General features: G+C 38.5%; 1 protein-coding gene and 1 long non-coding RNA gene across 2 annotated transcripts in view; one reads left to right on the forward strand and one right to left on the reverse strand.

Annotated features, from left to right (window-relative positions):
- The window catches only part of DST (dystonin), a 293,027-nt gene that overhangs the window by 188,874 nt on the left and 77,734 nt on the right, over nucleotides 1-26,419 (reverse strand). Inside the window, 1 exon segment of the mRNA XM_042829656.1 lies at nucleotides 10,916-10,977. Coding sequence (XP_042685590.1) covers nucleotides 10,916-10,977 — 62 coding nt within the window.
- Nucleotides 13,909-19,629, forward strand: LOC122166170. The gene is made up of 2 exons (XR_006170692.1): nucleotides 13,909-14,008; nucleotides 19,381-19,629. It is a non-coding gene; the product is annotated as an uncharacterized LOC122166170 (long non-coding RNA).

Consider the following 26,419-nt stretch of genomic DNA (forward strand, 5'->3'; position numbering starts at 1 on the left):
AATCCAATTCAAGGTTCAGTGGTCAGAAATTCACTCTCACTTGTTTCTTTTGCTCACTGATTTGATGGTCTATGGCACTGAAAACATCTGTTGTAGTTACACAGAAAATAAATTCCTCCTTATTTCATACTCAGCAGTAATTTTCTAGCTGTTTGATTTTCGCTTTGGATATTTATTTTGCTGAATATGAGGCTCATTGAATGGTATTCCATAAAACACTTCACAATTTCAAGTACTTTTCCGAAGTTACCTTTCAACAAGTCTATACAAAACAAGTTCAGCACCCCAGATCTTTCTCTATAGCAGATGTTTTCTAACAGAAAATTCATCCTTGGCTGCATCCTTGGACTGATCCTTCACTTATTCATCTGGCCAATGCTCTGCACACTAGCATTAATACTTTGTGATCTAAACTCAGTGTTGCATCCCTCTGAAACCCTGTCCTTGTCTCTGAACTTGAATCAAGTCATTACTTTTTGTTTACATTATCCGTCACATCCCTTCCAGAAAACTACATCACCTGACTAACCCATTGCTTTTGCCTATCCTGTTTTGTGTCTTGCTCATTGTTTCGTATGTCCCTGGATAACTCTTAATAAAGAAACATCACCAAAAAAAAAAAAAAAAAAAAAAAAAAAATTAAAAATTTTAAAAATCACTTGTATGGCTTTAAGGTAAATACACTGTTGCTAATATTTAAAAAGAAACAACGCAAAAGAAAAACCAACCAAGAATTCAGAGCATGGCTAAATCTTGTCTTTACATTTCTCATGTTCCTGTATTTGGTTTCATGACACGCATTCCAGTATTCCTCTAATCCCCAAATCAACAAGCATGCAAACAGGTGCATAATCTTATGGATCTAGCAAATACTAGGACACAGGCATGCACATCCACAAGTCCTTTGCTAGTTTCAGTAGTTGTGTGATATCTCAAGCATAATTACTGTACAGAACATGTTTAATTGAAAGCCCTAAGCATCAGGAATCCTTCTTTCTGCCAATTGAGGAGAAATAAATCTTGTCTTCATTCCAGCCTACACATCTCAGATCTTTCTGAAGTAACAGACTACATCAACTAATACGGGTTTGCCAGTATCAGAGAAAAGGTCTGGACAGTAAGAAAATCTGCATAGATCCAATTCCCCTTATCATCTTTATCATTCCACTATCTCTGTTCTTAACACTTTCACAGTCTTGGTCAGCTGCTAGTAACTGTGTATTGGGATCAACAAATATATCTGATTGGAGCCCATCTAGTATAGAAACACAAGGTCAGTAAAAATAGGTATCTACTGCTAACACAAAACAGGTATCTACTCTGTTACTGCAGACTACAATTTGAAGTCTAAAAATATCAGTTACAGAGCTTTAGAACCTTCTTAGCACATATTACCAGCTTTAGTACCTATTTCACCTAAGCAACTTTTGTTCTACAAGCAGTTTGCAGAGAGCACAGAGGACAGATGCCACACATGACATGTCAGGTGAAGTACCACAAATGCTCCCAGCTCACAGACAACCCTTGTGCCAGTTATGACTAATTCACTGGATGTTCATCCCTTCTCCCTTTTGCACCTCAGTAGCATTTTATGATTTTTCATAGGATGAATCATAGAATAGCTAAAGGTTGAAAGGGACCATAAAGACCATCCAGTTCCAACCCCCCTGTTGTGCACAGGGCTGCCCCCTCCCAGCTCAGGCTGCCCACGGCTCATCCAACCTGGTCTTGAATGTCTCCAGGGATGAAGCATCCAAAGGGCTTCTCTGGGCAGCCTGTGCATGTGCCAGATGCTCATCTAATCTCAAAAATTCAAATGAAGGAAATTCTACAACATGATGTGTACATCTTAGTGTTTTACTGTGTTTACTGTCTTTTATGAGGGTATTTTGCCTTGCTAGTCTTAAAACTAAATAGGCTGATTCTTTTGTTGCTCCCTCCTTAAAGTCTAACCTTGGAAAAAACTTGTTCAAACCCTCCTCTGTTTAACCACCTTTTTACATACTGAGAACATGTTATCACACCTCTGTTCAGTCTCCTCTGTTTCAGACTAAAAAATTAGATTAATCATAACCTGTCCATGATTTTCCAAGAAAAATTCTTACTTCTTATTGCTTTATTACGGATGTCTGCAAATCTTTTGTCATCGTAAAGATCTACACCTAGAGCAGCCAGACAAGGTTTCACAACCACATGCCCACAACCACAAGAGAGCCACCTGTGCCTATGAGACTGCAGAACTGTGAACCGTCTCCTTGTCTCCTAAGTAAGGAGAGGCCCTCCTCTGGCCCACAGAGAGGATGAGGAGTAAATCTGCAGCTCATGGAGCTTCCTAGGTACATTATCAGCCCCACTGGGAAGCCAGAGGAAGGTACAGCCACAGCACTACAAAACCTGGAATATTACTACAGAGACAAAGTGACAGAGCTGGAGCCCTCACTTGAGGATGCAGAACAGAGAGGGTACTCAGTGCTTGCTCACTGGTGTGGCCTCCTAGAGCCAGGTGATGCTGTGGCACCAAATGGCAGCAGGGGCAGCAGCCACACTGATGGCCCTGGCTCTCCCTCATGCCATTTTTAGCTGCAGTTGCAGTTGTTACCAACAATGATATCCCAGTAAACTATATCCACGAACCTTTCATTCAACTTCTGATAATAATCTGCTAATGAGATTACATGTGCAAGCACATAAAAACTTCAGATACACCAGGTACACAGTGTTCCCTTTGTCTGCTTGCTTTCAAGGATCAGTCGTCCAGCCACAGGTCAGATAACTGATAGTTCAGTAATTTGTTCCACTGTCTTCCTAGGGAGTGAATTACTCTGTAAGGTTTGTAGTTCCCCATTCTTCTCTTCTGCCTGGGAGAGAAGCATTGTGCTTGCTACAGTTCGGACTCCTAGGAGCCCCCAGTGCTTTGTGAATTCTTAAATAAAATGACAAAATGTTATAACTGACAACTTAACTGTTGAGTGAATAAAGCTGCACAACAAGAAAGCACATCACTCATCTCAATATCCTTTTAACTTACCTGAATTTTACTCTCATATTGCTAAAACATGTTTCATCAAGTCAGTATTCTGTACTTTAAAGAAATCAGAGTGCTTCAGCCTTCTCCACACTATTCAGTAACATATCTCATTTTCTTCCTAGATAATGCATCTGTATTTCTTTCTTCTTCATATTCTGATATAATTATAGAACCTCGCTCGCTCCTGTAGACTTTTATGTCACTCTTTCACTGTAAGTCAGTTTAGACCTTTGCTTGTCCAACTTCATTCTATCATGCTTGACTAGTTCTTTCATACAAATCTTTAGTCCTGTTACCCTTACTTCCACTTTTTCTATGGCTCCTTTTTATTTAACACATCTATTTGTGCTGGCTGTCTGCAGCCTGCCTTTGTGTCTTCAACACAAGAGTGTTCAGTGACTGCCAGACCTCTTGCATTCCTCTCACTTCTAGTTTACCTCCCCAGGAGACCCTACCTACTGGTTTCCAGAGTTTGCTGTGTTCTGCCGCTAAGAAGTTCATTGTTGGCTTTTTCCCCTCTCACTTCTCCTTTTTCTTTGAAAGGTGAACCTGAGATTTTCCAATTGCTTGCTGCTAAGTTCTCCTCTCCTTTTAGATTCTGAAGCAGTCCTCCCCATCTTCAAGACCCAACCAACCAGTAGTTTTGCTAGCAACTTTCTTAACTTGATAAAACAAGTATTACTTCCAGCACAGTGACAGGCTGAAGGTCTTTCTGCATGACAGTCATCTCTCAACAGATATGTTCACTCTAGGGGTAGCCACACAAACTCCTGCAACAGGCCTGCAAAGGACATACAGTATACCCTGATCTGGTCTGCATCTGCTGAAGTAACAGCCGAGCTGTGTCAGAGAAACAGTTATTTCTTGCAAAGGACACAAAAGAAATGCAGAGTCCGATAACTGCTTTTTCTGTCAGCTATGAGGATAACCGATTATCACAAAGTACTGTGCGCTTCCAGTGCTAGTTAGTGACCAAAAAAACTCTTCCTGTCCTTCTAGCTCCAATTCAACACCTTGGATGGACAGCAGCCACAATCACTACCATTTTATCTTTGGTCAGAGACACTCCACTGTGTTCTTTTACACAGTGCAACCTGTTCTTTCCATCCCTCATCCTTCCAGTTTGCTCTCTCCTTTCTAGCTTGTACTCCATGCCAAAAAAAAATCCCTGATCAGGGATGAATTGTTTAAAGTAGCAAAACATAATGGCAACATCAGGTATTGAACCCAACCAACAACTCCAGCTTTCACAGCTTAAAACTATAGGAACCCATCAGTTCAGACCTATGGTGATGTGCTCCATAAATGCCTAAAGCAAGTAAGGACACAAGGTTGGCAGACTCAACAATATTCTGATTAAATTTCAGATACTGCATTTCAGTAGATAAATGAGGCTTTTAAAAATTACATTACTACCTTCACATTTCCCTGTTCAAAACACCATAAATACCCGTAACAGACAGTACATGCTAAAGGAAAAGCATCTTTACTAAGATGTGCTCTTATGCCCCTATGCAGTCACACACCTCACTCTCCCAAGCATACAAAATATTGCTTTAGAACAAAATACTTTTCAATGTTTATGACTGAATATTTGCAGTTGCTTACTGTCTGGAGTCCATGTACTGGGACAAGCACTACTCCCACTGGAGCCAATGGCACAGTTACACTTGGTCCCATGGGTGCAAGATCAAGCCAAAGTATTTCTAAACTGATATACAAATTATTATTAAATGTAGAAACATCAAAGTATACAGATGAAATATAATTCCATGCATAATTTAACAATTAATTTAAATCCAACACTTAATTGCAAATGGTAGAATTTTATCTCTTATGATCTCTAAGGAATAAAATCTGTGCCAGCTGAGACCTAATTGGAAACAACAAAGTCACAAAAAGAGAATGAATTAATCTATTAATGTATTAGTCTATTATTGGAAATACAGTGGTTTTTGTGTATACTATTTTCACTATAGAGTAATCTCACAGTAGACTTAATTCTCCTTACATTCATAAGCTACATAAAACAAACAAAACAAAACAAACCCATAAAATACTATAAAAACATACACTCATTTGGTTCAAAAGTTCTGCATGCCATAAAAATATCAATGCACTTAAGCTATATTTCATGCATATTTAATGTACTATTTTCAATTATTCTCTTTCCTGCTCCCAATTAGATACGAAGTCTGCATGCATTAAAGAGGATCAAATAAACTCGAATCTGTGGCACAGTTTTTATTGACTTGGATTTATTTAATTATTTGCATGCAGACAGATTTTGTGACGTGGTTTATCATCAGCCTCTAAAACTTTAATTTTCTCCTCTTAATCAGCTTTCCCTTCTGACATTGTCACTACTTTTCCTCACCACCTCCTGATTACCTTTCTCCCTCGTCTAAACTTCTAATAAACACCAAAGCTCCGAAGTTGCTGGTTCTCTGCTTTGCAAACTGCTTTTACATTCTAAGCAGATCAGAGATGCTGTGTCATTTACTTCTGAGTGGGAGATTTCTGAAAAATTCGTATACAAAATATGGTAGGAATTATTACGATTGTACATATTTTCCAGGGTTAGTAATAAAATCCAATACTCCTTTAAACATGAACTGCTGACTTTTTTTTTCCCCAAAAAGAAATTTTTATAATATTTTTTGTGAAGGAATGAATTGAAAAGAAAAAAATACTTCTTACTTGGCAATGTTTTAGGTGTCTCGAACTGTAACAGTCATAATTTTCAGGAGGAAAAAGTGAAATACATATCTGTCTACTCAGACATCAACAGGTTCTGCTGAACAGTTAGAAATGAAATGGGAGAAAATCCAGCCATACCCAATGACTAAAGCAGTGAGTGCAGCAAGCTGTGCCCTATGCTTGGAGTAGAGTTCTCCAGGGTTTGTTCTAGCACAGTTTAAGCAGCTGTCAGAATTAACTGGGAGGAAGATACAGAATATTCATTTGCATGTGCTTGCACAGCAAGCAATCTGCTTACTATTTTTATTAACACAGAAAAAGAAAACCACAGACTTACTTTTTCACAGTGTGTTTCAAAACTGAAAGGTGTTGAGGAGGCTTTCTTTTACATACAGTACCCTGATTAGAATAACACCAGGTGTTTCATCCCTTAAAATAAATATAAACGTAGAGCTAAAATGTTTTCTTTTCTAGAAGAGGAGACAGGGAATGTTAAACAACTGATCAACTGCATGGCTAAAAAGAAGATATTATAGAGTAGTTCTAACAATAATAACTAGTGTCAGTGAAGTGCCAGCTGTCAGCAAGGGAATGACTGCACTGTGTCAGAACAGCTCCTCTGCCATTAGATGTATACCTGGACATTTCATGAAGCTATCCATGCAAGATGCCATTAGCAAACCACAGGATGTCTGAAAGACTCATAGGAATCAATAGTGTCGAGTTTCTATTCTGAATTATTCATTTAGTCTTTGCACTATGAAAAACACTTATTTCTATAACACGCTATCAATGTACTACAGCAATGCAGTTCAAAATTTTGAACGCGGACCTTGAAAACAGAAATTTTAAAAGCATTTTGTCCAGCTAGTTTTAAAAGCTTTCTTGCTCATAAGACCTTTAGCATTGATTTTAGAGCAACCAATCCCCTGCAGAGATGCAACCCATTGCTCCCATCACCAGCATGCTCCTCTCAAGGCTCCACCAGCTGAAAGCCCAAAATGGAAGGACAGCCTTCCTAGCAGTGCAGCTGCCCATCAACCCCAGGTGCCACAGTGCTGCTGGAAGATTGAGTACAAGGTTCTCTACAACCTCTTCCATTAGAAGGAAAAAATCCTTAGGGGAAAAACATGTAGGTGCTTATTATGTATTACGTATTTCTGTTATCTGTTAGAGCCTTGATCTTGCTAGTCTCTGGTTACCTTCTCTTACACTGTGTTTTCAGCACATAATAATTGGTGATAAATAAATTTCAAATATTTCAAAATATCCTGTTTAATCTATCCATATTAAGCCGTAGTACTGCAAAAATATTTTTAATTGGTTTGAAAAAGGGATTGAATGAGAAAGAAAGATTTGTCTGCTTTTCCATTTTTACATTTCAGGGTCTGGGATTCAAAGGAATTAAAGCAAGAATTCTCAGGCTTTACTGGAAATTGCATTTCATTTCAGATTCTTTAACAATGCTACCCCAGAAAGAAGACCTTTCTTTTCCCAAAGGAAAGCTGGTTTTGTTAGGTCAGGTGCTATTTACTGCTACAGAAAGTCCCAAGACCCCACTGCCACTCTATCCTGGAATGTGAATTTCTTTCTGGAAGCTCCTACCACACAGCAGGCAAGACTGATATCTCACCTCTCCAGTTTGTATGTCGACAAGAAGTAAAAGGCAGCATATAAGTCAGAGCCCAGCCATCAGACGTTAAACAGTAGCCTAAATGAATGCAATGTTCTTACCATCTCTAGGAAAATCATTATAAATTCTAAAGAAAAAGATCAGCATTAAAAAAGCTGCATTGCCAGTCCATTTGATCTTGAATTGTGAAATACAAAAAATGGTTGAATTTGGTAAATAACATGTAATGTACCTGCCTGTAAAAATGTGCATCTCACGACTGCTTACAGGAAATATTTCTGCAATGACTATAGCTCTAGTTTAGCAAAGTACACAAACACATGCTTAACTAGTCAGCTTAACTAGTCAGAACTGACAAGGGATTAATCTCATTCACTGAAGTTTAGTATGCTCTTGCGTGCTTTGAAACCAACTCAAAATGGGCAGCAGAGGGCAGGAGGGGAAATGTTTCTCAGCCATGTTTTTTGCGGTTACTCAGCAAGTCTCTTAAATGTAGAAGATATGTAGGAGACAATAGGCTTCCATGCTATCTCCTACTAAATGATGGTAACCCATAAAAGCATCACGATGTTGACCTAGAAAAAACTCTTTTGACTGTACTACCGTTAAGGAATAGAAGTCCAGTACTTTCCCCAGGACATTAGATTACAAGAGAATATGAGATGTATAAAAATGGGCAAGAAAAAAACTCAACAAGTAAGGAAAAAGTAAAAAGAGGCAAGAGAAGGAAAGAAAAAAATGAAGAAAAAAAACCCAAACAAACAGAAGAGAGGAAAAGAAGTGGGGGGAGAGAAAGGAAGGAGCATATGTAAGAAGGAAAAATATTAAAAGAAACATATAATCTCTCCCCATCCCAATAAGAATGGTGCACATTCTGCTGCTCTCCATAGCCTGTCATAATTTCTGTATTCATTTCTTTCTGAACCATAGCACAGTGACAGATAAGACTTTACATCTTTTTTCAGGCTGTGAATGGGAAGCATTTCCAGAACACAACTTATCTTTCTCTAAGGCAGATATTTAAGACATCTAGAAGGATCTGTCCTCTCTGCTAACTATAAAAAAATTCTAGACATCTAGATTGTATAAATCTAGTGAGATGCATGAAATAAGCTGATTCTCACCTTTTTGTTTTTCTCCTCTTCAACAAGCTACTGGCAATCAGTGAGCATCTATGAGTTGCATGCATTTTGTATTAAATCCAAGGTGATAAAGCTGAAAACTGTGCCTGAAATTCACTTAATGCATAGAGCAAGACCACTCCAGTGATTCCGTTAGACATACACTTTTTTATGGCACTACTTTAGCTGTATTTCCATTATGTGGAATTTCATAAATATGCCCTTGCATCTTAACAGAAAGCATCTGAGGGATTAATTTAACTTCCATGCAAGTCACAGTTCTAGAAATAGCACTATAAGAACAGAAAATTAACAATGTATAACCAACTGCTTTCCAACTGAGTATCCCCAAAAGATAAACTTAAGCTGATATAAGTTGTATCTGTACAGGTTTAGAATTCAACTAAAGAACTGTTTAGTGAGCTATAGAAGATGAAAAATCACTGCCAGTAATAGATAAATATTTCTCTCTACAATCATTCACCCCAAGAACTATCCGACAACAAAGGCCTGAGGCCACTGACCTTGGCATGCAAGTCAAAAGGATTTTGTGTGAACTCTTCACTGCGATTTCCTTACACGTTTAGATCCTAAATCCTTTCTAAGCTACTCCCAAGATGTGGAAAGAATGACTCTGCATGTTTTAAAACTGTGTAGAGTAATTATGTACGACACTTCCAGTACACTGCTCTTCTGTAGAAACAGGCATCATTTTAAACTTGTATCAAAAGATTATTTTAAATGTTTCAGACAGGATTTTCCATTTTTTGCAGAAATTAAGCCTGCATCCTTAAAATGCATCTTTAGTATAGAAGAAGATCAGTAGCCCCTAGAAACACAGCAACAATTATCTTCAATTATAAAGAGAAATGCACAATGGTTAATCTGGAGATTGCATTTTGCTGCCAGAGTACTGGCAAACTTCCTGTGTGATTTTTTTTTCTTTAAATCTAATTTCTCTGAAGTCATTGACAACGGATATATTTCTTACATGTAAATCTGAAGTAAAATACAGAGCACTCTCAGAAGGGAACAGAGCAAGTCTGCAGCCTCCTTGTCTTCTCCCATTAGCAAGCAGAGGACTGCTGCAAGAGCACATGACCTCTTGGGTATACCAGGACCAGGGTGTGATGTCTAAAATAGGGTGCTGGGAGCTGCTGTTTCTATGCAGCATGATTCCTTTGGGCCTAGGAAACTCATAAAGGGAAACATATCCGCACTGTTTAGTATGGTTCTGTAGCTACAGACACCCTGGTCACAGAAAGACTGTGCAGAGCTGCTAATGTCAGGACTGCTTCTGATGGCTCAGTCATGGTGGGGAGGATTGAAACAGCATTCCTGAAGACAGGTCTCTCTCTCACTAAGAAAAATAGTGATCAACTTCACGTCTGGGCCATGCTAGCTTCCTAAGTCATGCTGCTTCCAAGAAGTACTCCGGTTTCAAATGTTCAAAAGATGCAAAACTAGAATGCTGCATCCTCTAAAATTCCGAGGAGATTAAAAATAAGTTTATTTTAAATATCCCTGAATAAATCCTGTAATGCTACTACATCCAATATTTCTCAAATACATACAAGCACAGCTACGAGAAGAGATAATTAAGTCACTTTCTTAAAACGTTATTTTTCTCTAAATATGAACACAAGTAAATTCTTCCAACAGTATCTGAACACTGTACTCACTAATTAAATCTCAACTCTGACAGCTTACAGATACGTTTTTATTTAATGTGACTTCTACATGAATTCAACTTCTGAAAAGAAATCAAATGTTCAGTAATTATGCAATCTGTTTCTCCAGAGAAATGTCTGGGCTAGACAGTTGGCGCTGAAAAAGCAGATTAAATTTAGAACTGAAGGGCCATGCAGCAAAGGTGAACTCACAGCCTTTGGTTCTCTGTTGACTATGATCTGTACATATTGTTTAAATGACGCGCTCTGCGCCTGAGGTCAAATTCAGTGCTATTCAAAAGAAAAGTGACTTTCATCCCTAGAAAGTCTCTGTTTCTAATGCATGCGGATATCACTAGATGACATAGTTATCCTTTGCAATGTCACTTCCCTGTCTTCAATTTTCCCTGTACTTTATTTTTATTTTTTAAAATTTGTCCTATCAGTGTTGCTACAGACATGGCTGTCTAATGCTAGAAAAAAATAAAATAAAAATCAAACTTTGCAGAAAGAAAGAGTAACCCTTAAAGTTTGTCTTATTTTAATTTCAAGTGCAAGTATTCAAAAACCTTAGATTATCAGACAGCAGTATTTTAGCACCTTCATGACTGCTCAAATACATGTCCATAAACTTTGTGATTTAAGATCCTAGCTTAACTATCTTACTACCACACAATGAAACCACACTCTAAAATCAAACATTTAGTACATGATCATTGCTGTAATATTCAGTCATCAAGACATCACAGAAAAATCAACTGACCTTCATGAGATGTTGATTTATCCATTTTGTGAAGGTCTTCTTTTGTACTTTATCCCGTTCATCTGGAGGTAAAAAGGAAGAAGAAAGGTTTTCAACAGCTGTACAAATTACGCAGATTTTATTTAAGGATGGTTTTAAGAAATTAACATTTTAATAATGTCTTAAAACAATATAGCCTGTAGAAGCTCTGAAAAATCTAATTAAAATAATAGTATAGAAATGTTTTGCAGTACATGTCAGACAAAGGTTTCTTCAGCAGAGGATCTAAGTTCTTTCAAGGCTATAGCACCACTGTTAGAATAGGAGCACTGCTAATGGAAATGTAACTTCCTAGGAAAAGGTGACTGTGCAAAAAATGTATTTAAAGACCAAAGCAAACTTTTAAGAAGCATAAATACTACTGCTAACCTCTGAAATCTGATAAATCATTACAAATAGGAATTCCCTCCCTTTATGAAAGCCAGCTTTTTGGTAACTGTTTTTTTTTTTTTTTTTTAACTGGAATATCACACCTCTTCCAATACACTTCAGTCATAGAAAGCACCCTCTTTCTTTTCAACCTCCATGGTACACAGGGGTGTTGGTTAACCCACCGATGAGACCCAGCTACTGCTACACAGGCCGCTGTTGGTAGCTACTGCTCCTTTATATGGCAGCATCAACAGCTGCCTGTCAGACACTGAGTGGAAATATCAAAAGCAATAGGGTAAGGAAGCATCCTGTTATGGGTGGGATGCATGTACATGTATTCTTCAGAGCCATGCCAAAGAAACAGCAATGCCACCCCAGCTGAAGTATCCAGTTCTACGTCCACAGAGCTATGCATGGTCACTGGGTGGTACAAGTGCCCCACAGCCCTCAGGAGCTGCAGGGCAGGACCCAAACCATCTGCACAAGCCTATAATAGCCAGATCCCTTAAGAGCTTGTACAGCAGAACTGCAGCAGCTTCATTGACTTGTGCTATTTGTAGTGTGGCTGAGAAGCTCAGGTAGCAAAACAAGACCGTTTCTTCAGCTACTGCAATCACGAGAGCATTGAGTCACCTCTTACATTTTACACTAAAAACACTTTTGACAGACTGGTCAAAGGTAACAGAAGAAGTAAAATAAACAAATGAAAGAAACCGTCATGGGAGGTCCACACCCATGGACATTTGAGTCACAGTGTGATACTGAGGTGTTTCAAAATGGCCTGAAATCACACAAGATTGCACCCCAGGCCACACAGTGCCCTGTATACCTTTCCTCACAGCTGTGAGAAATAAGTATTCAGGAACAAAAGCAAAAACAAGACAAGCAAAAGCTTGCAAAGCCTTTGTGTAGTTTTCCAGTATGTGACTCACACACACACACACACACACACACACACACACACACACATTTTTCCATTACAGATTATTTGGAGAAGGGCGGGAGGGGAGAAGGAAGAGGTTGATCATTTTAAAACAACTATAATCTTTGTGTTCACTGTGGCAATCAGTTCTGCAGTTAATACATGTACCATACAGAAACTCTGCACAAAATAGAGACAGTTCCCAGCACACCTTTTTCTACCTCACTCCAGATCTGTAAGTTTCTGACATACTCTTTTCCCTCTACAGAGAACTTAGTCTAGGTGAAGGCTTGAAAAGAGAATTAAGAAATTAACTTTCAAGCAAAGCAAGAATTACTTGAGAGAAAAATCTGATATATTAAAAAAAAATAATAATTCTGTTTTGGTGCCCTTATGAAGAAAAGTTGAGGAAGTTCTCTTGTTCAGCTGGGAGAACACCCCAAGGAATCCACATTGTGGCCTTCCAGTACTTAGAAATATGTTATGAGTAGGAAGAGGACTGAATTTAAGCAGGTGAGCAGATAGAGATAGGACAAGGGAGAGAGGCTTTAAAAGAAAAGAGGGGAAATTTAGGTCAGATATTAGAAAGAAATTCTTTACTCAGAGGGTGGTGAGGCACAGGTTGCCCAGAGAGACTGTGGATGCCCCATTCCCAGAGGTGTTCAAAGCTAGGTGGGAAGGGCCCTGGGCAGCCTGATCTGGCAGGTGGCAATCTTGCCTACAGCAGGCAGTTGGAACAGGATAATCTTTAAGGCTCCTTTCAACATAAGCCATTCTATCGATACATTTTCTATAGCCTTCATCCAGCAAGGCAGCATTTCCAACAAGAGTAATTCATCCAAGTAAGGCAGAAGCCCTAGCTTGGTTAATGAAACAACAATCTCAATCAATCTTGGTTAATGAACAAAATCTCAAAAACGAAAGAAAACAATAACTAACTTTACTTACAAGTGTTCCACTGTGGGTAGCTATTTTAAAAGGAACACAATTTTTCCAAATTGCAGAATTTAATAAGCCAGCCCACAAGTATACAATGTGTCTTCTTTGCTAAAGCAACCCCAGCTAGTTTTGACTAACTACTACCACAGTTTACATTTTGTTACTGGGACAACAGTGGGAAAAAAAAATCCCTTTGCAGGTAACTTGTTAGAACATGTAGTGACAATTAATTTCAGCCCTACATCTAATGAAAAATAAGTAAAAAATGATGCTTATTCCCCATATTCCTTACATATGTATACATTACACTTTTCTGCACTTACAGAAAAACCTGTACAGCTCTAACAAACAAACGTGTAAAAAGGAAGAAAAATAAAAGTGCCATGTTGAAAAAAAGCACTAGAATAAAAGAGCAGTTGTGATTTTTAATCAAAAAATAAACTCTTTCAGCTAAGAAAATGCACATTAGGATGAAAGTGCGGTATAACATTATTTCATGCAGCTGACCTCTGAGCAGAGCACACCGAAGCCAAAACACCAAATGAAGTAACTAGCAGATAGGCAGCCTACTGCCAAAGTAATTCAAAACTAAGAAACGAAACCCCTTCAAAGGCTCTGGTGAAAAGGTTTTCCCCAGAGAGCTCTAATGCCCTTTCATTACAAAGCAAACCTGCTGCTGGAAGCTACAAGGTTCACTGCAAAGCTCACTACTGACCCATGCAGCACATCAGCTCCACCAGCTCCCCACTCCATCGCTTTTTATCCTTAGTGAACGACTGCATTCTTCACTTCAGAACTTCAGAGTTCCCTTGCAGGGAGAGGTAAGCCGAGCAACGACTCAGGTTTCTAGCTGACAGAAAGTAGTAACTCCCCTTTAAAAAAAAAAAAAAAAGAAACTACAAGCAAACAACCCATTTGCTGTCACAGCAAGGAAAAGCTGTGAACACTATGGATTTAACTCACTGTAAGCACTAAATTCAGCATGCGTGTTTGTTTAAGCTGAACTTTAAGTGTTTTAATGCATCTCTGAGTACAAATGATGAATTTTTCCAACCAGAAAGTTTGTTTTCTTGCCTTTGTCAACTAAGTGGCAAAGTAAGAACATTATCGTGAAACATGCAGAGAAAGTGCTGCCTCAGGCAAAGCTGAATGTAGGTGAGGTGGCTGTTGAAAGAAAGGACATCTCACATCCCCTGGTCCATACACTGTGCTTCTGAGTTGTCACTAGCTAAGTAATCCCCTTGAGTGTTTCTGCTATACCTATTACTGCAGATGTGTCACAATAACGTCCACAACAAATATCAGCCATACCAAACTAAAAGACTTTTTTTCTCTTTTCCCACACTTTGGAAAGTACCCCAGTAAAATGCCTGACATCTTAATAGCCTGATGCCTACTTTATGAATCTACACTACAGCAGAGTTCCAGATTAGAACATTTGTAGGTAAAAGGTGATTGCAGCATCTACGGTATCTCACTGCATGTTCTTAGACAACGCCCTTGGAAATAACAGGTTAACTGTTAGGCTGCCATCTGTGGAGCCAGGAGTTGGTGACCCTCATAGGTCCCTTTCCACTCCGGAAGTTCTACCACTACAACCAATCTAAATGGTAAATTTAGGGACCAGATGCTTCCAACACTGATGTTTCCTTCCACAAATCCTTCTTGATTACATGGCAGACAGTTTTCTTACCAGAATTACACCAAAGTCAACACTAGGCATTGATGCCTAACGCAGTGCCTTCCTGGAGAGAAGCAGCCAAGCATTCCTCTGAGGGTAACTCAAAAATCAACATTCAATGTCCTGTTTTCCAGATGCACTGCAAATTTCTGTACTTCTCTCTTCGTTCTAATGTGAAAATACCAAAGTTGGGAGTTTTTAGTGACAAGATTTGGAAAAAAAATTCTTCTGCACTGCACTGATAAATTAAGCTTGTTTCTCTGCTATTTTGTTTGCTAACATGAGTTGCCAGATAGGCAACAAGTTTTTCAACATTCATCCATGTACTTTCAAAAGCCCTAATGCAAGTTATTGTTTACTTGTGCATTAACACACCATTTTTTCTGCACAAATTTCTTCCATTTACCATACTTGTTTATATTTAAACTCAAAAAAAAATATATTTTGAAAGAACATTATTAACGTTGCAAAATAAAAAAAAAAAAAAAAAAAAATCACTCAAAAGTGGAGTTAAAATTGGAATTAAGATTGGCTGAGAAACATTAATAAAACCCTCTTAGGAATATACACCATAATATTTAATTAAACGACCACTTTCACTAGGCTGCTGTCTAGGGCATACTACTCATTTACAGAGTAATTATTTAATATTGTATTTCACATTGCTGTTGCATTCTGAGCACCAAACCTATTCACTGTTCACTCTTCAAACTTAGAAGAAAAGTATTCACTTAATTGCAGGGTTGCCTCTGGTATTCTTAAGTGTAATGCCTGAGCACATAGTATAGAATAGTTATTCAAAATTCCTAGGAAAGGAGAAAGGTATTATTTCCATTTCATAGAGAGAGGAAGAACTGAAAAACTTACTAAAAACCAGGTACTGAGGCACTGAAAATCCAATTTGTCAGAGAAATCGTATGTTCAGAGGTCAGTTCTTGTAAGTTCTGTTGCTCAGCGCTTTCACAAACTAGACTCTAGTATCTCAAATGTCACACTCAAAAAATAGAGCATAATTAATTAATCCTCTCCTGGGAAACCACCTGTTTTATGACACCCAGAATCATATAGCTACAGAAGATATAAGTGCTGAAATGCTTTACCTAGAAGGCCTTCCCCTCCACTCCTGCAAACTCAACCTTTCGTTCACACATGACCTCCAAGGTCTAATAATTAGTCATTCTCCCTAATTAAGAACCAGAGGGCACCCAGCAAATCTATCAGAGTCTGAAACAGAAGGGAAGATCTCATTTCAAGAAAAAGCCTAGCTTGGCAAGGTAAAAAATACAGAACTCTATAGGGAATTGTTGAATAACCTTACTAACACATAATCTACAGGCTTTCACATCATTAATGGGTATTCTTGATTACAGCAATTTTAAAAGCACATCTATCTGTATGCCTTGTATATAAATTTTAACTGCCTGATATAACAATTCAGCAAAACCTACCTTTGGTATGAAGAACCAGGATTATCTTTGATTCTGCACAGTACCCTAAACTAGATAAATTCAGGAATCAATAAACAGAACTCTAATTTATAATATAGTAAAGTATATGAATACAGACCTGTGCTAGAAGTGTGTTATTGCTTCAAATTTTCATTAAAGCCACAACATATAAAAACCTAACATGCTTTAGCAATGACTTCCAGTAATAAAAATTAAGAAATGTATAAATACTTTCTCCTATAAAAATTTCAAGGCTGAATTAGCATTCATGCAGCTAATAAACAGCTACACTGAGTTCCTGCCAAATTGCTAGCAAGTTTCTGCTGAATGAGGTTGGTGCCTTAGTGGAGGGCGCTGAGCCAGCAAAGTTAATGAACACCTTCTTTGCTTCAGTCTTTACTGTTAAGACTGCCTCTTGGGAATCCCACACTCTGGAGATAAGAGAGACAGTCTGAGGAAAGGAAGACCTCCCTCTTTCCCCTGGCCAAGGAGGATTTAGACAGAGATCACATAGGCAAACATGACAAACACAGATTCATAGATCACTATGGGATGCACCCACAAGTACTAAGAGAGGTGGCAAAAGTGACTGCCAAACTGCTCTCATCATCTTTGAAAGGTCACCGAGAAGGGAAGAGATCTCTGAGGACAGGAGTCACTCCAGACTTCAGAAAGGGCAGGAAGGAGGAGCCGTGAAACTACAGGCCAGTCAGTCTCACCTAATTCCTGGGAAAGTGATAGAACAGCTTATTCTAGATGTCATCTCCAAGCAAGTGGAAGAAAATGAGGTTATCAGGAGCACTCAATGTGGATTCACCAAGAAGAAACTATGCTTGACCAATCTCGTGGCCTTCTACGACGTCGTGACTGCTGGTTAGATGAGAGGAGAGCAGTTGCCTACCTTGACTTCAGCTTCTGATACTGTCTCCCATAACATCCTCATAAGTAAGCTTAGCAATTGTGAGATAATGAGTGGACAGTGAGATGGATTGAGAGCTGGCTGTTTGGCAAAGCTCAGGTACTGGGTCCAGTGGTCTCGTTCAACATCATCAATGACCTGGATAAAGTGGTAGAATATACCCTCAGCAAGTTTGCTGATGATACGAAGCTGAGAGGAGTGGCTGACACACCAAAAGACTGTGCTGCCATTCAGCAAGACCTTAAGAGTTAGATGGAGAGGAACTTTATGACGTTCAATAATGGCAAGTGTAGATTATTGCACCTGAGAAGGAATAACTGCATCTATCAGCACAAATTAGGGGCTGAGCTATTGGAGAGGAGCTCAGCAGAGAAGGACTTAGCAACCTGGTGGCCAGCAGGTTGGCCATGAGCCAGCAGTCTGTTCTTGTGGCCAAGAAGGCCAGTAGCATCCTGGCGTGCATTAAAAAGAAGGTGGACAGCAGGTCAAGGGAGGTGATCCACCCCTCCTACTCTGCCCTGATGAGACTACATCTGGAGTACTGTGTCCTGTCCTGAGCTCCCCAGTTCAAGAAGGATATGAAACTTCTAGAGAGAGCCCAGTGGAGGGACACAAAGATTATTAGTAGCCTGGAATATCTCTCTTATGAGAAAGACTGAGAGACATAGGAATGTTTAGCACAGAGAAGACTGAGAGGCAATCTCATAATGCCTTTCAATATCTGAAGTGCAGGAATCAAGTGGATGGAGCCAAGCTCTCTACAATGATGCCCAATAACAAGACAAGGGGCAATAGGCACAAACTGGAACATAGGAAGTTCCATCCGAAAATGAAAAAAAAATCTTTTGTACTTTAAGGATTACAGAGCACTGCAACAAACTGCCAAGAGAAGTTGTAGAGTCTTGTCTGGATACAGCCAAATTTGCCTGGATACTTTTATGTGTAACCTACTGTAGGGAACCTGTGTTAGCAGGGCAGTTAGGCTAGAAGATCTCCAAAGGTCCCTTCCAACCCCTGTGATTCTCTGATTCCGAAGAAGCAATACTACGGGCCTCTTATGGGAATCTCTGCAAACTCATTCTGAGACCAGAACCACCAAGTTTGGAAGTGGAAGAGTTTCAGGACCTATTTTAATGGGAGTGACAACTACTACACGAAAAGAACTATGGGAAAACAAGGACATTTCAAGTTGCTCAGAACTGTAGTGGCAGGATAAATTTAGTGTTTGTCATGACTTCTTAGCTAAAGGATCTATTCAGTTATTGTAACCTCCTTCCCCCTTCCGATCCCCCCAAAAATAAACCTGCGCAAATGTGACAGATTGCTTATTGTAATTAGCTCAGTTGAAAACCTGGCTATTAATTCCTTGCTTCCTCTACCATACTGTATTTTGCTTCACACTGTGTTTTACTTTTTATATTTCAAAAAGACCGTTTCATGCAGTGTAATATAGAATGGTGCAATTCTTAAATCAGCTCTTCCTGAAGCACAAAAGATGTTAGCCAAGCTTGAAAGTAACATGTTACAGTTTACCACCTTTATCTTTTTAATTATCAGCCTCCCCGTGGATTTATGAAATCAGAACTCATAACGTTTCTTGTTGATGTCTCTGTTGGTGTTCACGTACCAGGACAGCTCGGGGAGCAGCACTAGCTGTTTGCAGGAGCTTGCCTTGGAGGCAGCATCGCATTACTTCTTTTTTTAGAATGACTGAATGGAGGCCTTGTCAGCCACATACAGAATGAAAGGATATCTGAAGACAGACTGGAATGGTACAGAGTTTAGGTAATAGAGAGGAAGACAGACAGTAAAGGCATGGGGCAAGGGAGACATGTGAGAAAGAGAAATTTAAAAAATTTACAGTTTACGAGACCAGATGATTCAGTTTTGATAAAAGAGTTTGGAATAGACATAATGGTGAGGTTTCAGCTTAATGGAATAGCAGTTAAAAAATTTTTTTTAAATCATTAGACAGTAGGACAATCATTAGACAAGATTCTTACCCAAAGAATATATGCTACTGCTTAAGAAATCAAAAATGAATGCTTTTGAAACGCATAGCCTACCTCACTGAGATTCACTTCTTTAAACTGATGAAAACATAAAATCCTGATTTTTTTTTTTTATTTTTTTATTTTTTTTCAGAAAATGTATCCCACTCAGCTTCCACCTGCCCTGCCAAGGCATGAGTCAATACAGAAAGGCTCTTTGAAACAAGTGCCTCCTCCCCCTTCACGCCCTCCTGCCAGGCAAACCATTAGTTCTTACAGGGCTTCATTTAGGACATCGCATCAGATCATACATACACAAACTTTAGTAAATGAATCCAACGTACTCCTATGCTAAGCTTTGCATTTTTAACATAAACAGCAATAAAGTAAGAACCTCAGTTTACGTCTTCTCCATAATTTCCTGGTTGCTCAGTTTCCTCTCCTTGGAAAAACAATTTTCTTAAATCATATGGAGAACAGCCACATAAACGAGTTGGACTGATTAAAAGGATGGATCAGGTTAAAAGTTTTGCTTGTATTCTAATAGTGGATGTGGTTCCAGGAATTACAGCCAAATAAGACCAAACTCTGACCCCACTGAAGTTAACAGTTAACTTTTACTGAAATAAAGCCCCCACTGACTTGCATGCAATTAGGGTTCATCCTTCACAACATAAAAACAGTTGATATTTAGGATCTGTGATACATTCGTCAACCAGAATATTTTTATTTCTCTGCCTTTAAAAAAATATTACTGCAAGGTTTACTTTACAAATCATTTTATTGATATGCATTTATCTATAAAAATGGAACTGTTGTCTGAAAAAAATTGTTCGTTTGTTTTAAAAGAGACATACAATTTGTAGGCAGAATGTGAATTCAATTTGCTGACAGGTATATGCTCACTAAAAGACTGGGAGGGCTGAAGAACTTCAGTATTTTATTTTGCATTACATCCAGACATCCCTTAGGAGGGGCTCCCAGTAAAGCTGTCTCAATTGTAACAGCTGCAAGCAGAATCCAAGGATACCAGCCTTTCATCTGCATCATGCTTAATGCTTAATGTTTCCTCACCTACCTTGAGTAACCCACTTCAGCAGCCTCCCAGCCTTAAAAGTGAAGTAATGAAATGTTAATAGAGACTAAATTGTGGAGAGAAGACTAACATGTTGTAGAATTTCAACTGCCGTGATTTGGAATGACAATATTTGCCTTTAGAATACTGAAATTCATCGTAACTAAATACTACTACAATATGTTGATCTATTACAACGATTAGAGCACACCACAAAACCTGATACTTGGAAACATTAACAATACACTTGCAATGAAATTAAAAGACTTGTTTAAAAAACAAAAGTTATTAGTCACCTCTAAACTGCAATATTTGCTTTGTCATCAGCTCTTGTAAAAAGCTTCACAAGATACAACTCCGTCTGGAAGGTGAGTTACAACGCTGCTATGAAATGAAGTACAACATGCAGACATTTTTGTCCCTATCACAGTCTGATAACTGATTAGATGATCTTATCGGGACCCAGTACAGACAACAACAAAATTGTAACTTTGGTTGTTGCTTCCCCTCCAGCTTTACTTAAATTAGCTGTTCACGTGCTGTTTCTCAAACAAAAGACCCAATTCCATATGTAAACAAGTAAGCACATTTCCCTTGAATCAGTGCAAGACAAGGCCTTAGCAGAACTCCACGAAATGAAGCAGTACTAGAAAAGGTTCTACAGAGCCAAGGCAGCTCAAGATGCCAACATGGCCTAAATGCACATGGCTCCCAGCTATATAGAAACCCATGGCTCCTGCTGAACACACCCCATGCAGCCCATGCTACCTTAGGTATCTTGGGTACCTGCAGTAAAACAGCTATGCTCTTACCAATCTCCAAAACAATTACCTCCCAGATATATCAGATCACAAACAGCTTGATTTTTGACATGTTTGACTGTAACATCAACAGACTTAATCCAGATCAATATAGATTGCTAAATAGATTATTTGCTGAAACAGAAAGACACAGGGCATAATACAGAATACTTTGTTACCATTATAGTATGTTAGAAACAAAGAGGTTTTTATTTTTTTGGAGGTCCAAGTTTAAACCTTGTTCTAGATAGAGGTGCAACTGTAGAGCTGCCAGTGATACAATAGAGTGATGACCACCTCAAGGTTCCAAATACAGACCACATCCAGACAAAAACACTCAAAAAAAGACTGGCTCACCATTTGGGCTTGTGATATTCTGTAATGCACTGCACTTCAACTCTATAAATTCAGAAGAATATGGAAAATGCAACAGACCACAAATAAATGCTTTGTATCTAGAAAATATTCAAAAATGTGCTAATTGCACACCCATCTGGCTCAACAAGAAACTGCACTCATGAAATTCTCAGCTGGACCTTTTTCCTGACACTACTTCCTATTCATGCTTGAAGGAAAATAAAGAATTCCATTTATATGTTCCTGAACCTTGTGGGGATAACTCATCTACTCATCAACACATCTGTGCAGGTGTGCCTGGGTTTACCAACTTACATAAAAAAATGCTGTGTAAAACATCAACAAATGGAATGAGAACTGTACATCTGATATGAGCAACAGATATTGTAAACTAAGAATATCACACTTGCATAAAACAAATGAGTGTGTGTATATGCATCAAAATCAAAAGAAACCCCAAGAAACCATTTCGTATTCATAAATCTGCCAGCACTTTGTAATGTTCTTGTAGTTAGTAACTAACTCACATCTCATAGTCAGTAACACATGAAATAAGCTCAAAAAATATTATTCTTGCGTCTTCCTGTCCCAGCAACAAGAGTTACAATGAGATTAGAAGCACACATTAAATTTGGGTCCCAGCTCCTGAAAGTTTATAGGTTAAGTATAAGGCAGGGAATCAACAATGGGTACAAACAGCCAGAGAAATAAAAGAAATAAAAGGAAACAATCATAGAATCATAAAGATTGGAAAAGATCTCTAAGATGATCACGTTCAACCACCAACCCATCACCACCACACCCACTAAACCATGTCCCTATGTGCCACGTGTACTTGCTTCTTGAACACCCCCAGGCACAGTGACTCCACCATTTCCCTCAGCACTGTGTTCCTATACTTCTCATCCAGAGAAGAAATTTTTCTTAATATCCAACATGAGATAAGGAAATAATAACAGTTACCTGTAAGCCTGTTCCATTTTAAGGGGGTAGAAGTGCAGTCAATATAGCATTCCGTTTTCTTACTGCAATAGTTAATTTGGTTCTTATATCCTATTTGCTTACAATTCCCTTCTACACCTACTTACATTCCTTCTCATACACAAATTCTCCTCCAACTACATTCCACATACTCTCAAAATCTGCATGTCTAATAAATTCAGAATCTCTCTTTTCTATGCTGATCCAAATAATATTCATTTTTTATTCAATTTCCAGGTTAAAAAGACTTGTAAGAAAAAAACGTGAAGGAGAAAATTAAAACAGCAGTTGACCCATGTAAGGAAAATCCTCTTGAAATTTAACCATTAGTAAATTTACTTGTTGCGAAGGCTTCCTTTTTTGCAGCCCTCTTTCTCAAGCCCTAGAATGAGATAGATGCTGACCTCTAATTCACAGAGCACAAAAAAGAAAAAATTCTGCAGACAGCAGTTGAGAGTCACTGAAAAACTGACATAAAAATACTGTTTTGCATTTCACTTCAGTTTTCAGTATTATTTGAGTTCTGACTTTTACAGGAGGAGAACGCACATGTGAAAACATCACATCCAGCTGTCAAGACACATAACAGCTGTACACAGTCTAAAAGAACATCTCACTAGACATTACAGTGCCCTAGGAGGTATATCACAGTGCTTCCCAGCTTCTGGCCGTGCCACCTTTTTGCATCACCCCTTCAACCAGAATTTAACCTTACTTAAAAAAGAGAAGTTTCATGCATTTATTTTAGTGAGATATCAGGAAGAGTTGAGACAAATTAAAAATTGGTTTCTGGAATGCCAGATGGCAGTTTTTAGGTTTTAAAATGCCAAATCGAGTTTCAACTGAAATCCAACACTGGCAAGATGTGACTGACTAACAAAAGAGCAAAAGGCTCATTAGACTATAGAATATTTCATCAGGGCAGTGCAAACTCAAGGATAATAAGAAACATTGCACTAAGAAAACCGCAAGCATTTTCTCCAAGAGCCCAAAGCCAGTGGATTTACATTGACTCCATGCTTTCCTGCCCTTCTGCTCTGATAGATATCAAATCCTGCTCTGCTCACTGTGCTCTCTGTTGCAGAAAAAAGAGGAATGTACTCTATTAAATCCACAGAAAGGTCCTGAGAGAAGACATTTAGGGAGGGAGAACAGCAATGCTTGCATGTGATGTAGCATAGCCACTAAACATCACAGCTTACATTGTCATTTCTTCAGTGCAGGCTAGGCCCACGAAACTTTAAAGTGGTGTACAAAGTACACATCAACACTCTCCCAAGCACAGTATGGTTTTCACACATACTAATCTACTTACAATCAAAGGAGATTAATTCAGTTTGTACATAGCAAAGGCAACCAGAACAAGAATCAGAATCACTGGGCTTAAAAAAAACCAAAATAAAACAAAAAAAATCAACACAAAACCTCATCTGCTGATGTTTACAGCACAGCTGTGTGCAATGCTACCCCTGCCTTCATCTCCATCAGCACACTCGCCCGTTGTTCTCTCTCCAGTTTGACAAACAATAACAGACTCTACTCCACAACAAAGAAACATAAAAATAAATGCTTGATGTTTTTTCTGTGTCTCCTACCAAGCTTATGGGCATTTAATACAAGCTCACGTGAAAAAGAAAGCATTCCAGCCAATTTCAATGGAAGACCCAGTGTGAAGAACACACTTTAATTTTAAAATACACCTAAGATGATTTGGAAATGGCTTTGACCACTTTTCTTGATTGCTGCACAAAACCAAAGTAAGCTCTTTGAGCTGAACTGTTTCAATTACATTTTGTGTTTCACTGGGAGAATCTAAAATTTTAATCCACTTTACAATGGATTAGTAATTAGTAGCAAAACAATTTTTACATTCACTTAAACAAAAACTGCCTGACTGAACAGTTTTGCTGAACTGTACAAGAAGATATTCAGTAGAAAAATATATAAATTATTAAGTCAAACAATGAGATGTGACTGCTTGTCAAATTGGGTGTTGCTATACAGAACATATAGTTGTACAAACTTCTAGAAAAGCAATGGAAAGCAACATTAAACTGCATGTGTGTTCAACAGCATGCTATAGGAATACAGTCCCAATTACTTAATTATCCTTCCTATCTTAAATTGTTCTTCTAAATTTCAGACAGCACACAAACTTGCTGAGTGCTTATCCACTTTCTCTATCCCTGCCCTTTAGCCAGCAGTGCAGGCTTACCACATGGATAGTCTAAAGAAGAATACATCTCTGTCTCTAACATTCACAAAAAGCTATGAAATCTCTGTATGAGGTTTTGTATGACCACAAAACTTCTGGTCATTAGAAACAAATGCTATACCTACGCTAATAAAAGTAATAAACCACATAATATCTTTGTGTTTGTGGTTTGTGGTTGTGTTTATGCTATAAACATATAAGAGCTGTGAGCTTATGATGTAGAGAAAGGAATAGCCACACTAATTTAGTCACATTAAAAATTGTGCTGAAATAATTACCACTCTTTCTTAAAGAGAATTTCCATATCTAAACAATGAATTAAAATGGCATATTTTACCCCACAATCTGTTTTTTCCCGTATTCACAGCAGCACATAAAAAGGAGATACAGCATTACTTGAATCATCCGTGACAATGATACCAAAATGATTTATCAGATCCTACAGCACTACTAAAGCTTATTGAACAAAGGGCTAGGAGTTTTTGAGGATGATGTGAATAAGGGCAGGTACCTGATCCTTCATTGAACTTGCTAACCATAAAAATGTCCCTTTCTATTTGATCTAACTACAGTCAGAACCAGCCTGTATGGGATTTTACTCTGCACCAATGCAGTGCTGGAGGAGCTGTCGCTCTGCTCTCCTGATCCTCCAGAGTGTGGGACCTTTGAAGCCAAACCAACTCTTGTCCTCTCCTCCTTTACCCTTCCTCAAGGGTCCATGCACAGCAACTCCGTGCTGTTACAGAGCTGAGAGAAGCACCATCACAAACGAGATTTGAACATTTCAAAAAGTAAAGGTCACTTCTGCACAAATACTGTCGCGTGTGAAGAAGCTGCTCAGACAGCAAAACTACAGGCAAAGGCAGCTCTGAAAATGGCACCGTTAGGAAAAACAGAAAGGAATGAGAAATGATAGGGCAGAGAGGGCTGTGAGTGGTACTGAAAACAAAGAACACTTCACACATTGCACTGGAAAAAGATTCCAGCACATCAATGAAGAAAGATTGTTATTTTAGTGAATACACAGATGGTTGAACTTGGCATCTACAACAGCACAAAGGTAGATCCCTACAGCAGACAGTACGATACTCAGAACTTCAGAGGATAGCTTACACTGTATAGACAGAAAAGTCTTTCAAAAGCTCTGTGTGCTTATAGAATAAGAGCCCAAGAGATGGTAGCATGTTTCAGTTTAACAGTAACAAAACAAAACAAAAAAAACAAAAAAAACAAAAAAAAAAAAAAAAGATCAATATAACAGAGGTTTTAATTTGGTCTTATTTCACCCAAGAGGATGGCAAGGCAAACAGCAGCTAGAAAACAGAAGATATAAAACAGGTGAATCAGCTTAACTACAAAGACTGATGGGGCCAGGAGGAGGGATCAGACTGCCCAGAGGTCACAAGGCCAACTATCTCAAAGGGGTAAAGAAAAGGTAGACAAGGAGGATTCCATATGAGGAAAAAGCACAGCAAGAGAAAAAATAAGGGAGCAAAGAAAGTGCAGTTCATTGCTTGATAGTAGTCATGGAGGTCAAACAAGGTGAGGAAGGATTTAAAAAAGGAAAGCGAATGCAAAGTTCAGAACGTGCCAAACAATCCCTGGCACTCAACAAAACTGTCACATACAGACAACACTAAATGTTGGACTTTCTGCAAGTACTACTAAAATTTAATATTTTCAATGTTTAATTATTTAATCAAAAAGCTAATGACTAAGAGCAAGTTGTATAATTGTTATTTTCTTCCATTAAGAGATGATAGGA

This window comes from Centrocercus urophasianus, unplaced genomic scaffold, assembly GCF_019232065.1.
Source record: "Centrocercus urophasianus isolate 14NV4802_14NV808 unplaced genomic scaffold, USGS_Curo_1.0 seq_10, whole genome shotgun sequence".
NCBI lineage: Eukaryota > Metazoa > Chordata > Aves > Galliformes > Phasianidae > Centrocercus > Centrocercus urophasianus.